Source organism: Neomonachus schauinslandi, chromosome 12 (genome assembly GCF_002201575.2).
Source record: "Neomonachus schauinslandi chromosome 12, ASM220157v2, whole genome shotgun sequence".
In the NCBI taxonomy this organism is placed as follows: Eukaryota; Metazoa; Chordata; class Mammalia; order Carnivora; family Phocidae; genus Neomonachus; species Neomonachus schauinslandi.
Genome location: NC_058414.1, coordinates 76,721,088 through 76,735,723, shown reverse-complemented (window position 1 = coordinate 76,735,723; position 14,636 = coordinate 76,721,088). Strand labels below are relative to the sequence as shown.

Here is a 14,636-nt window from a genome sequence, read left to right as displayed (position 1 = left end):
GGGCTCCACGAAGAGGGAATAGTGGTTTCAAAGATCTGGATGTGACTGAGAGCCTGGCGTGCTTGAGAAACTGAAACTTGCCCAGTAGGACTGAGCTCAGTAGTGGTGCATGCATGCATGTGTGCATCTGTGCATATGCATGGGTAGCAAGTCTACAGAGAAGAGTAGAGGCAAGCTCTTGAATGGCCGCGCAAGAGTGTGACTGAGTCCAGCCTTAGTTTCTGCCTCCACTTGCTATTATGTCTTTCTCTTTCGTTCTATTCCTTCCCCTCCTTTTGTCTTCTTTCCATATGAGACGACTGATGAGGATCATTAAAGCTATATTCAACACAGGATCTGGTGCATAAAAGTGCTGTAGAAATGTTTGCTATCTGCTGACATGAACTGATTTTGAGTTTGGAACCTAAATATAAGTAGGGGTCGTAAGTACTCCAGTTCCTGCAAGGGGTCAAGTGGGGGCTCAAAGCAGAGTCCTCCAGAAGGAACTGTAACCTTGACTGTAGACTTCAAATAACAGTCAAGGAGAGTCAACTCAAAACCATTATCAAAAGAACTCTCGTCTAATCCCCAATAGCCTCCAACACTTCAGCTACCCCAGATGCTAAATACCTCAACTCATCTTAAGTGACTTTCCCCTCCCCACACTCCCTCTAAGAGGCTGAATTTGGAGACTTGACTTGAGCCACATTCTACCAGTTCTCCTGATTTTGCATCAGAGATCTGGCACCGAGGCGGGCAAAGTTTTGAGAAGGCAGAGGGGATCGTGTCATCTGTTCCAGGGAAAGCTAGGAGGGCTCAACATAACACACACACACACACACACACACACAGAAATCTCACTCAATTTATACAGTAAATGGACAGCTTCCAGTCTCTCCCGGGGCTCCCTGGAGCAAGCACACACAGTCCCGGTCGCCCGTGAACGCTCCTTACTCGAACGAGAGCAGCTGGTTCTCTTACCCACAGATGCTGCCTTTCTTTTCTTTTCTGAGACTTCTATTCAGTGCTGAGACCATTTTACTCTTTTCTGTAAGAACTGGTCGGAGGCCTCTAACTCCTCTCATTTCTGAATATCCAAGCAAAGGAAAAACTAATGATGCTACTTCAAAGACCTTTTTTTTTTTTTTAAAGCAATCAGCCAGAAATCATCTTCAAAAAAGCCACTCTTTCCCAAAGTGCTCATTGATACCGCCAAGTTCATTAGTGGTTTCAGCATAAGTCTTTAAAGGTGTATGAAATGTTAGTGGGGTAAGGGGATACTTAAAGATTAATCTTTCTCATCTACCCCTCAGTTCTTTACTTTTTCATAGCATGGTGTCTCCTTTCTTTTCTTATAGCTCAAAGCATTATTCACAACGTGTTAATGGGATACGGTCGCCTTATTTCCAGGAATAAGTAAGTATAACTGATTTGAAATCCTAATCCTTAAGTACGTTATCTCCTTTGATTTTTATGAAGGTGGCTGAATCTTATATAGTGCCTTGTAGGTCCTTTTTCAGACATCAGCAAAGATCCTTATAGGAACCATAAAGTTCACGTAGCCTGGAGGGAATGGGCCTACCTGTGTCAAGAAATGCAATCCATCCACTGGGAGATGAAATCCAATTCCCAAAGTTTTGATGATCACAAGGATATTGAGTAAATTTTCCCTGAGAAATAATCAGAATTCTGAGGTCATAAACTTTGATTACATTTCTTGGTGTTTGTGCTTACATAAACAAATACAGTGGAATTCTTTTAGGATGTGATAATTGGCATATAAGACCAAATTCTCATTTTATAGATTTGGTATATTTTAGGGTTTTGGTTTTTCTTTTTTTTTTGTAGACAGAGTTTTATGTGTCAGTGGGCGTGTTTTTACCTGTAGTAAATATAAATGTGGATACTGAAGAGCTCTCTTGTGATTGGATACAAAAAGTATTTTGAAACATTTTAAACTGGACTTCAAGTATGTAGTTCTAAATTACAAGCTGCTTTTTCCATAAAATCTTGAGAAAATTGAGTCACCTCAAAGGTGACTTTTCTTTTTCACTTCGAATACTAATGACAATTCTTGTTGCAGAAACTTACCTCTTCAAAACCTTGTGAATAATTTGTAGGTGATTGGAATTGAGCCACTGAACACCACCGACGACCAATACCGTCCGGCCCGTGTTCTCCAGGGGACGGGATCTGAAATCCAGAAAGGAAAACAACACATGTTGCCTTGAAACAGATGCTCAACATTTTCTCAGCAGTGCCTCACATTTCACTGAACCATAGCTAGCATCCTGATCACCGGACCTCCTTGTCGTTTCCAACTCGTTTTCAGCCATATTACTTGGGATTTAAGCTTTTCAGCACACTTGATGTACAGGGAGCAATTATGGCCCCCGGTAAAATGTCAGTCCATTGTGGCATTACGCCATCCATAATAGTTCCACTGTACCTTTGCAAGAGATGTTCGAGTGCTTTCTCAAACGTTGGTCTCAAGGAAGGGCTTATCCAGAACTGAGGATAATAGGAATAACTGATCAAAGTCTTCCCACCGTTGATGTTGTGATAGAATTTCGTGCTGTGCACCTTCTGCCATTCCTGCAGGGTTTCATTTAGTCTTTCGATCAGATAGTACATTATTCCTCGGTTGGTTGAGTCTCCGATGAAAAGAATCTATGAGGTAAAGAAAAATATTTGCTTTCAAATCTGATGTTTACATGGTGTGAGAGACAATACAAAGTAAGTCATTTGTTGAATACTCCTAAAGGCACAAGGCTAATTCCTTGAAGGAAAGCCCTTTCAGCTGTTAGAAATGACATTCATCATATCTTCCCCCAAACCTGTTCATTTTCCTCTCTTCCATATTCCTCACAATGCTATCAGCCTCTGACCTGCTCACTCATGTTTAAATCTTGCTTTCTGCTCTCTTGTTTCTCCACCTCCCTTAGGCACTTTGCTTTCCCATCTAACGAGCTTAACAGATTTTATGGATTCAAATAGGCATGAGGTATTTTAGTGCTGTAAGAATACGTAGAGATTTTTCCAACCTCTTCATTTCATAGATAAGAAAACTGGGAATCCACTGAGGTTAGACAGCTCAGTAGAAGTCACGCCACTGTTTGAGAAAAGAGCCACAGAACTGGAGCCTGAGTCTCTGAAGAGCCATCTGTGTCCCAGGGAGCGAACCCCAGCCCCATTGGCCCTGGAAGACTCCTACTTACCCGCTCCTCCATACCCTGCCCCCCCGTGAAGCAGCTCTGCTTCAGGCTCCTATCACCCCAAAGCTGTGGGAATGGCTGCCTTCGAAGTCAGGCTATATGCACAGCACTACTGGGAGAAATTTCCCAATGCCTACTTCGGATCCTCTCACTTTCATGCTCAAAAACCTTACTGGCTGTCCATTTTCTACAGAATCAAGCCCACGTGACTTAGGTTCAGCCAACATTTGCAGAAATTTTATTGCATATCAGACTCTGCTAGGTGGAGATTTCACACGGGGCACCCCTTTTTAATCATAATGGTGAGGTTTGAGTCATTATTTCCATTTCACAGACGAAGAATTTGAAGCTCAAGGAGATTGAGGTCATAAATCTACTAAATGGGGAATGCAGGACTAGAACCTAGGCCCTTTGACTCCAAGTGCAGGGTCAATGGTCCCGTCTTCTTAATGCTTCCGCTCGTGTAAGCAGGTCAGATTCCTACTTTTGCGCTGAACATGATTTGCACTCTCCCACAACATCTGTTTCCCCTTGTGCTAATCCGCCTGCCTAGCAAGCTCTTCCCTCTACAACCCCACCTGTGTAAACGCTACACAACCTCCAGACCCCAAAGAAACAAACGTCTGTCCCAGTGGGTCTTGTCCAATGCCCCAGCTTGTCCAATGACCTTCTCTGTCCTCTGTGATTTCATTACATTTTTAATTTCCATTACAGATTTTATCAAAGACTACATGACATTATGGCTATTTGTGTCTGTGTCTTTTTTCTCCTATCACATCAAGAAATATTTGAGGTCAGAGTCAGGGTTAATTTCTAAATTTTAATTTTCCCCATACTACCATGCATACACTTTAAAAATACTTATTGAATTGAAAGTCAAAGGGACTTTTGTTAGAGACAATCCTTTTTAATGTCTTTGGACAGGTTTATTTCATTCTTCAGCTTTCTCTCTCTGTGTTGCGATTTCTCTTTCTGTTAGTCATGCACATATTTTTCTCTGATTTTAACAGCAGTCATTGCTGTCATTTCTCAGGACTACAGCATTTGTCCATACACAGCAAAGTGAGTGAGAATCTGCAAATTTCATTCTTCCATGGTAAATGTATTCAATAAGCTGTGTGAAGAAATTCCCAAAGCATCTCTGATTTGCCCTCAGATCGAACACCCAAAGCATTGTCAAGCTAAACTGAAAAATTTAAGATGTCAAGGCCCCAGTCACTGATCCTCTCAGTCAAGTTCCGTTTATGGCAATAAAATTCTAGTATGATAAAATAATTTGTGAAATCACTTGAAATTCTTCTTACTGGATGTAGCCTGCATAACGATCTGTTTTTCTGGTCTAGATTTCTGATTTTTAAAAGGGAAATTTAAATCATCTGGAAAGCTCTTAATTTCAGATACTAGTAATTACCCAGCTCCATCTGTACTAGTTTGCTGGGGCTGCCACGACAAAGTACCACACACTGGGTGGCTTATGCAACAGAAATTCATTTTCTCATGATTCTGGAGGCCAGAAGTCCACGATCAAGGTATTTGCATGGTTGATCTCTTCTGAGGGCCTTTCTCCTTGTCTTGTAGATGGTCATCTTCCCTCTGTGTCTTCACATGGTCTTTCCTCTGTGTGCGTCTGTGTCCTAATCTCCTGTTCTTGTGAGGACACCAGTCACACTGGATTAGAGCCCGCCCATAAGACCTGATTTCACCTTCATTACCTCTTTAAAGGCTCTACCTGCAAACACAGTCACGTTCTGAGGTGTTGGGAGTTATGACCTCAATGTATGAATTTGGCTGGGTGGGAACACATTTCAGCTCTTAACACCGGTAAAAGACCTTTAAGATCAGCTCTTAAACTAAAGTGTCACTATAGGTTTTCCGACGGGTTCTTTTCATTACGGTGTGGAGATGCAATCCCTCCTAGGGTATCTCCCGGCAGCCAGTAAGATCACTGGGGGTCTGTATTGTGGTCTGCAGGGAGCGATCCAGGGGTTTAGGAAAATCAAAGTAGCTGCATGTTACTGAGAGAAGAAATTTTGAGCTTTTGTTCTTTTCTGTGGGGTGATACAAAGATGCAGCCCACAGAAAATGTCAGAGGCAAAAAGAATTACATGTCAGAATTCTTAGGTACAGTAATTTATTAACCTAGACAATCTTAGATAAAATATGACTGCTCCAAAGCTTCCTTCTCTTATGTGTAAAATGGGGGAATATAACAGCACCACCTTAGAGAACGTCAGTGAGATGTTCATACCTGTCTTGTTCCTGGTGCACGGTAAGCTCCCAATGTGAGCCAGCATGAAGGCACAGGAAAGTGTAGTGTTTGTGAAGGCATCCAGTGGGCCTTGCAGTGCATTGCTAGGCACTTTAAATTCATTAACTTGTTTAGAAGAAACATCAGAGAAGAAGGGGAATGTCTCAGTCACAGCACTTGCCCTGCGAACCCTGCTGCAGATCCCCAGCAGGACTCACAGGGCTGCTGGTGAAACTGGAGCTCTGGATGGAGAACCAGAAGAGAGATCGCCACCCTGAGCAAACCGACACTCTCAGAACCACCTCTCACCTCTCCATCCCTGACTAGTGACCAACAAGACCTGTGGGGATGGGAGAAGGAAGCCTCATCACCAACATGTGCAAGACGAGTGCTAAACTGCAAATAACTAGGTAGCATTTTTCAAGTCTAGCAGACACGACTCGGGGAAGAATATTTCCTAGAGAATTGTTTTCTCCCGATGCCTTTCTATTCATGAAAGAGAGAGATGATAAATTGTAACTAAAATGAAAATGCAGTTGTGATTTTAAGATGGCCTGTTCTGTAGGGGAGCAGTTTTTGTAAGAGGCTGATGGATATTCTTAACTAAAAGAGTTCTAACTTCAAAAGGTCAGTTCTCTTAAGTGCACATACACAATTTAAAAGTAACATCAGGGAATAGAGTGGGTTCCCCGCCCCCAGTTACATGGCTAATAGTTGAACTTCATATCTTTTAGATCATTCAATTTGGGGAATTTTCAAAAACGACATTTGTAGATTATTTGTTTTAAAGGTCAATCTTAAAAGGCCTAAATTTCCATAACAAATATCCATAACTGGCCATAGAATTTGTAAATAATTCTTCTCTCCCGTGAATATTATTGCCCTACACTAGTATGCACAGGTACTGGCTGGCACAGGCAATTAATGAAAAAAAAATGTGATCATTAAGTACAAATAACCAGTAAGCAATTATAAAAATGACCAATGTCAGCAATAAAACATCAAAATAACTAGTTATTCCCCCTACCAAAATAGCAAAGATTTTGAAAGCCCCTACAGTCTTATGAGCTCAGGGAAATGAACCCTCTCACTTACGACTGTGTGAGCACCACGAGGGCGAGGTTTTATCTTCTTTCTTTCTTTTTTTTTTTTTTAAAGATTTTATTTATTTGACAGAGAGAGACACAGCGAGAGAGGGAACACAAGCAGGGGAAGTGGGAGAGGGAGAAGCAGGCTTCCCGCGGAGCAGGGAGCCCGATGCGGGGCTCGATCCCAGGACCCTGGGACCATGACCTGAGCCCAAGGCAGACGCTTAACGACTGAGCCACCCAGGCACCCCTATCTTCTTTCTTTTCAACTGTTGGATCCCAAGTTCCAGAATAGTGCCTGGCATAAGAGTTGGTTCTCATGTGTTAAATGGATGAATGGAAAGTTTGCTGTCGTGTGTCAATTGGCAGATTTTAAGGAATTCCACTTCTAGGAAATATTTAAAGATGTCTATTACAATATATTTTAAAAGCAAAATACATTGGAAGCAGTACAAGTGTCTACCAGATTCCTTATATTAAGGTATAATCATCCACTTGAATTTTTTTCATCTTTTAACAATGATACTATAATATGGATACACTGTGACGGGGAAGATTTCAGTTAGCTTTTATAAAAAGCTCATCGCAATCAGAATATAAGCAACGATGGCACGTTTGTGAAAGTAAAGCGTGTGGATGTGTAGAAGTGGTTGTGGAAAGTTACCCATGGTTATTTTGAAGGGGAGGTTATGACAGTTTATTCTCTTTCCCAAAATGAACATATATCGGCTTTTTACGACAATAATCAAAAACCCACAAAAGCAGCTGCAGTGATAGCAGTAACAGTAAGTCCGTTTTGTTTAAAAATGCTTTGAAAATTCACATTAAAAATAATCAGCTTAAACAAATTTTATTTCAACTTTTGTGAAACAATGGCTTAAGGGTCGGTTCAGTTAAGCCCATCATGGGAATCATGTGACTCTTATTTTGGATCACGGTGCAACTTTATTCCAAAGACTGAATGGCATTTTCCCATGCAGCATCTTCTCTGGTCCTTCGGTGCAAGAGGGGAGCCTGCCTCCATCCAGGTGGGCCCTGGAGAGTAGCAGGAGCTTCTGTGCCTGGTTGTGTCTTGGGAGGCTGGACCTCAGCTCATCAGTGGGAGACAGAGATGTGGTTAGGGGAGTTTTGTATCTGTTCTATTCCCGAGACTCGGCAGGCAGTATGTCACTGAGAAGTTCAAAGTGGCTGGCGTTATTTCCTACTCTTTTTCACACTGCCATGGACCAGAGGACCTAGAAGCATATCATGTTCCTAGGCTCTATTAAAGCTTGGGGCTTATTAAAAAGTCACCTTATTAAAAGTACATGAAATGGTTTAATTATCTTTGTTTTCATTTCTTAATATTATATGGTCCCTGTATTAGGTGGGGTAGGCTATGTGCTATAACAAATAGAGCTCCGAGAAGTATTATGGCCTACACGCAATGGAAGTTTATTTCTCCCTTGGGAAAACAGTCCAAGCGGTTCCAGGCAGGTGTATGTGTGGAGTGGGGGCAGGGTCCCTGGATGGTTAGACAGTGCCTGCTTCAGTGATGGTTTCAAAGAGCTTTGCAGGCATTGATATTCAGCTGAGGGAAGGAGTAAGGAGCTGCCAGGTTGTCTGTGGGCCCACCTCGGCAGCTGGGCACATCCCTGCTGCTCACACATTCCACTGGTTAGAACTCTGTCACAGGGCAGCATCTAATTTCAAGGGAGACTGAGAAATGTAGTCAAGCTACATTTGCCAGGAAGAGGAGGAAATGGGTCTGATGAACACTTAGCTAGCCTTTACACATTCTCCTACATGCTGTCTTTCTGGGGAAAAAAAACTAAAACCTAAATTCAGATTTTTCCACATGTGAATTAGTGAAAGTATGAAACAGCTAAATTTATAATCTACATGATGCATAAAAAGACTTCTTTGAAAAATCAGTCCCTGAGACAAATAATAGCAAGAAGTATTGCTAGTATTAATATTAATATTAGTATAAGTATTAGTGAAAATGCAACCAAGATTGGGAATTTTTGACTGAAATATAAAAGTAAAATGATTTTCATTCCATTCATCATGAACGAAGGGAACTAAGAATGGTGATACTTAAACATGCAAATATTGTACTTATTACCTCCTTTCTGCAGAGTCATCAAAAGTAACAAGGACCTAGGTAGCAAAGCAAGTTATAAAGAAATGAAAAAAGAAGCACTGGGGGCTATCTGGGTTGAATCAATATAAAGGCAGTAAAATATCTGGAGCTTGTTAGCTTCTCAGATTCTCCTGATCTGATGAGGCTAAAAAAGAATTGGGTATATGTAGAACTAATAGGCCAGGAAAAAACCCTTGATTTTCAATAATTTCCCTCCTTCCTCTCTTTCCTCTTGCATAGGTTCTATCTTCAGTATTCACGGAAATAGGGATATTTCTTCAGAACGAACAAAATGCATGTAGATGCCAAGACAGGACTCAGTCCAGCTTACAGGAACCCACTGAAACCTTCCAGGAGGGGAAATTATATAGGCATGCCATAGAAGCTACTTGTCCATTAATCTAGGCAATGCCTGCTTACCGGAGTGCTCTCTCGTAGGTAAATAAGGAAATGACAGTGAGGTAAAGGGGTGTTTTACTCATTACCTCTAGTCCAGGGCCAACCTTAGCCCATCTATTTAGAAAGCTCCACAGTGATTCTGATGAGCCCCTGTGATTGGGCACCACTGTTCTCGTAAGATAAATGTTCATTTCTAAATGAAGCAAGGGGTCATTCAGTCCTAACAGGAAGCTAAGACTGATCAGATGGCTAATGATGATTAGGGCATGATGAAAATCTAGCTCAGCAAAGCATCTCTCTGTGAAATATAATATGGTTACAATGAATGTTTTCCAATGATGCATTTTGATTAAATCAGCTATAGATAACCAACCAAATCGCTCTTTGGGATCAAGAACAAATGGGGCGCCTGGATGGCTCAGTCGTTAAGCGTCTGCCTTCGGCTCAGGTCATGATCCCAGGGTCCTGGGATCGAGTCCCACATCGGGCTCCCTGCTCGGCAGGAAGCCTGCTTCTCCCTCTCCCACTCCCCCTGCTTGTGTTCCTGCTCTCGCTGTCTCTCTGTCAAATAAATAAATAAAATCTTAAAAAAAAAAAAAAAAAAAAAAAAGAACAAATGTAAACTGCCATTTAGGCAAATCACCTTCAAATACATGAAATTTGGCAAAAAGGGGAAACAAACAACTAAACTCTATCACCTAGATATAGATCTTCTAGCTGCATGGAACAAAATTATTTATCCATATTGCCATTCCATCTGGGCTGTGGGCGTTATGGATAAGCCATCCTTTCCTGGGGAGAGTGAGGTGATTTCCTTCCCTTTTATCTTTCCCTTTATATTGAAACTGACAAGCAACAATGAATTGTGTAACTATAATAGAACTCACATATTAGAACATATTATTATAAATTAGCCACACTTCAGAAATTTAAACACCTTGAATCCAAGACGCTACTTAAATTGCAAACGTTACTTAAAGATGTAAGTTACATTTCCTGTTTTAACAGCTGAGTTTAAGTACTTTCAGTAAATACTGCCTTATTATATTTTCTTTCCCTAATTGCACTCTTCTCTCAGATACTGTTTTAAATTCTGAGATATGTTTTCAACTGACAAACAAAATAAGGGCTTGTTTAATTCAGTTTGGTCAGGCTCCTACTAAATTTTTTCTGTTGTAAATTTGATTATCATATTTCTAAACTATATCCTATAAATTTCGCACTGTGATTACAAAGTTATGCTCTGATAAATTTTTGTGGATGTTCCATTCAGAGCTTGTTAAGTAAGAAGTGGGTATCTATTTAGAGAAACGTGTGAGAGTATAATTGAAAACATAGCTTGTATTTTTCAATTGATTTTGCTTTGACTCAACACAGTTACACAACATAAAACCTATACATATCCGTGAAATAACTCATACTTGGATAAGGTGAGGGTTTAAAAGGAGCCCCACATTTACCTGCCCTTCATTCACAAATAAGTGTGACATCGAAATGGGCTACAAGTGCTTTGAGGAGAAATCTTGTTCCATGTTTCCTCCAGAGACCAGCCTCCTGCTCGCATCACTGTAGCGAAGGCAAACGACTGAGTCTAGAAAGTAAGAGTACTGCTCACATACCACTAAGCACAGTGGGGTTCCTGGCCAAAGTTACTGGAAACTTGAACCCCTTTTTAAGTCTCAACTGATTTGTGCCTTGCTCTGTCCTCACAGGTGGGCATGTTTCCAAGTATAGCCTTGCATTCATTAGTGTAGAACAGTAGTAAAAAGATGTAAAAGGTCATAAGAACAACATAAGGAAATTCAGTTGAGGGAAATGACCACTTGAGGATTCTAAAGAAAGCAGAATGCTAGAAGCCCTAACTTTCCAATCATTCTCACCAGCCCCGTCAAATTCTATTGCATTTAAATCTCATTCTTTGGAGGAAGATAATTCCGTTTAATGCATCCCCAAAAGCTGAAGCTTGCCTTGATTAGGATTTAAAATAAAGTTCTGTTTTTTTTGCGGCACAGCTTTTGCTCTGCCTATTCATGGCAACAGTGAACCTCAGCTTCTCACTGTAAAAAAATCTGAGTTTTACATATTAATTGACAGTCTTCAGGTTAGTAAGGTTACTATGCTGTTAGAATTTGCATGTTTAGGTATATCCCACTTTTACATAATTCAAGAAGCATAAATTGCTACACTGACAAATGAGAAACTCGGACTCCTCTCTTGCACTCCTGATTGGTTCCTGCCCATCATCTGTTCCTTTCAATCCGGGGGAAATCCAAGAAGGCACTAGGCTTGAGGGATAAGACTCTCCCTACAGATTCTTCTTGGGGGAAAAATGAAGATCCCTATTTTTTTCCAGTTCAGTTAAGCCATTTCAAAGTAACATGTTTGGTAGATTGCTTATAACTACCACCACCGCCCTTTGTAGGCACTTTTAGCAACTTTCTAGAACCTGGGAGTCCAGGGTGTCACCCTCTAGGGGCTCTCTACCTTTGCAACCCACTATGTTGTAACACTCATTTCTCTCATGTGTCTCCTTCTACTAGAAATTTAGCTCTTTGGAGGATCGTGTTTGTATGTCCCTAGAACAGATTCTTAGCTCATCAAAAGCTAGATGAATGAATGAGCAGTGGAACATCTGAAAGTTACAGAAAGTCTTGTTAAACAAGGTTTCTGATGTGGGGCACCAGAGTTAATCTGATGGAGTCGGTGAATAAAGAATCCCTTTGTCTGATGGGATCAGAACTGTAGTGCAGTCTTGCTGACCAGCAGTCCAAGCGTCCCCCACCCCCCCGCCACGACCCTGCTATCCTTATGCAGATGTGAAGTAAATTTCTGTACAAAGTCGCTGAAATAACATGTTTCTTTTGAACATTTGACACAGTAGAAAGTGAGCACCCCCCCCCTGCAATGTCAGTATATATGGTGTTTAAAAAACAAAATATTTATGTTACTTGTTTTTCTATTTTTGTAATTGGTATGCTTTAATATATATTTGTCTTTGGGATAGAATAATGATTACAAAAAATTCTGGGTAGGATGAGCATTGTCTTCATTTAGTAATGAAAGAGTGTCAAGATACTTTGTGTATTTATATTTTTCTCATGGAGAGTGAGAAATAAATATACTGGGAAAACTTTTTGCTAACCTACTTCTATTCATAGATGGTGTTTTCTTAAGATAAGTGCTATTTGATAGTCGTAATTGTGGATGTTTACACAATTACGTCTGTGCTGTGTGGTGTGTGTGTGTGTGTGTGTGTGTGCATGCACCTGTCTGTATATTATCAGGTCCCATGATTGTAAATATAAAATTTCTTTCTCAGACTCTCTCTCCTTTGCATTTCCACTGCCTCTGTCCTAATTCTGATGTATACAACCTTTTAAGATACAGATTTTTAGATTAAAAAATGCTTACCCATGAAAATAAAAATCATACAGGTATTTTCAAAGATCTCTTCACCCTTCGCCAATCATGCTCTGCTCCCTGAGCTGGCTTCGTGGGCGTGTGACCCAGGGGGCTACACAGAGTTCCTGCAGTGGGAGGGACCTGGGCTTGTTTTCTTGCTCTGCTGTTGCCTTCTTGGAAATTTTAATCATTTTGAACACAGGGTCCTGCATTTTCATTTTGTCCTCAGCCTCGTGGAACACGTAGCAGTCCTGTCACCACGCCACCCCTCTCCTGTTCCCCTTCACTTATGTAATCATTCTTGACTGTGTTACTTCCAGAATTTTCTGTGTATGCAGGCACATTTACATGTGTGTATTAGTTTTTACATCAATGGCATTATTCTATACATATACTATAGAATATATGTTCTATCTTTGAAATCATACTTCTTCAGAAATCTGTACTTAGAATCTATACTTGCTTTGACTCCTCAATGGTGTGTGATGGAATTTTTCCGTTAAAGAGTCTCTGTCTCCCCAGCACCCATATCCTCCTCCCCGTAGGCAGTCTCCATACTGCTGTGGAGTGATTTTTTTCTAATTCTGGCCATGTCACTCCTCTGCTAAAAATGGACAATGCTTCCCTGTGGTGTATAGAATACATTCGCATCCTGGTAAACACATTGGACTCTGTGGAACCATGGCCAGTGTGCTAGCAAACTGGAATTCTGAGCGTGAAGGTCTGAATGATGCCTCTGTTAGACTAAGAGACTCAACTAAGATAAGCCCTCACTGCTAAGCAGCCAGCCAGCTGGTCTTGGCCAGGATTGCCTAATCTGAACATAGGGTTTATTTTCAGACTTTGGAACATCCTCTGTAACAGGTAGAAAAAAAAGGGATCTTCCTTTTTTCTTACCATTACTTTGTCGAGTTGCTAATAATCAGCCTTGAAAATAGCAAAGACTGTATCATTTGTGCCTCCCCCCCCAATTTATATGTTGAAACCCTACCCCCCTTGAGTGATGGTATTAGGAGATGGAACACCTGGAAGGCAATTAGGGCCAGATGAGGTATTGAGTGTGGGGCCTCCATGACGGGATTAGTGTCCTTAGAAGAAGAGGAGACTGGAGCTCTATCTCTGTCTTGTGAGGACCGCAGAAAGGCAGCCAATGGAAGCTGGGAAGGAGCTCTCACCAGAACCCAGCCCTGCTGGCCTCCAGATCTCAGATTTCTCAGCCTACAGAGCTATGAGAAATGAACATCTGTTGTGTAAGCCACCCAGTCGATGATATTTTCAGACAGATGAGGAAGAAGGCTTTTAGCTTTCTATAAACTGACTAATCTACAGTATAGGATTAGATCATATAGGCTTCTTTTATTTTATAGATGAAGAAAGTGAGCCGGGGAAACAACATGGGTCATGTCAAAAGCCATGGAATTTAGTTATGAATTTAAATTAACATCTACTGCCTTTCAGGTTAATAGACTGTGACATCTTGGAATTTTCCTGAACGCTCTAAATTCTGAGGTCAGAACAGGATTCTGGAAGAGTTTAGAAACGTCTAACTATTACAGCAACAACTATTTTCATTGCTTCCAGTCCTGCATTTCTTAGATGTGGATGTTGGATTGTCCAAGTTGGTGGTTAAAAATGCCAGAGTAGTAGCCACACATACGCGTGTGATCATGGGAGAATTCTTCAATCTCTCTGAGCTTTAATTTTCTTAAGTAGAAAACAGATATAATAGTTACCTCACAGATTTGTGATTAGAAATAAACAAGATTATACCCTATCTGTTAACAAATATTTGATAAGCGACTATTACATATCAAAAAGTTGTGCAAGCAGTGAGATTATGTCAGTGATTCAAACATGTCCCTTGTCTTCATGAAGCTTACAGTCTGGTCAGATTTAAGGTATGAAAAAGTTAGCAGCACACTTACTTCCTTGCACAGAATCAATTCTCAGTTAATAATACTGACGGTTCATACATTTCTAAATGTTTGTTTTCTTCTCTTTCCTTTTTAAAAGTAACGAATACAGCTGCTTTATCCTCAGGGCTACTCTCCAGTCATGAAAATTGGGGCATTTATATTGGAATCACCATGAAGAAGAATGTCCATCCTCCTGCCCTGCTCTTTACCCCCTGTCATTATTTTTAAATTATTTGCTAGTAGAGAATCTGAACCTAGGCTGAT

The 14,636-nt window shown here is 40.8% G+C and overlaps 1 protein-coding gene across 1 annotated transcript in view; it reads right to left on the bottom strand.

The window, feature by feature from the left end:
- CPED1 (cadherin like and PC-esterase domain containing 1) overlaps positions 1-14,636 on the bottom strand; it is a 265,972-nt gene that overhangs the window by 17,684 nt on the left and 233,652 nt on the right. The window contains exons 18-20 of the mRNA XM_021699370.1: positions 2,429-2,649; positions 2,071-2,172; positions 1,562-1,649 (exon numbers count right to left, since the gene is read on the bottom strand). Of these exons, the coding sequence (XP_021555045.1) occupies positions 1,562-1,649; positions 2,071-2,172; positions 2,429-2,649 (411 nt within the window). The remainder of the gene's footprint in view (positions 1-1,561; positions 1,650-2,070; positions 2,173-2,428; positions 2,650-14,636) is intronic.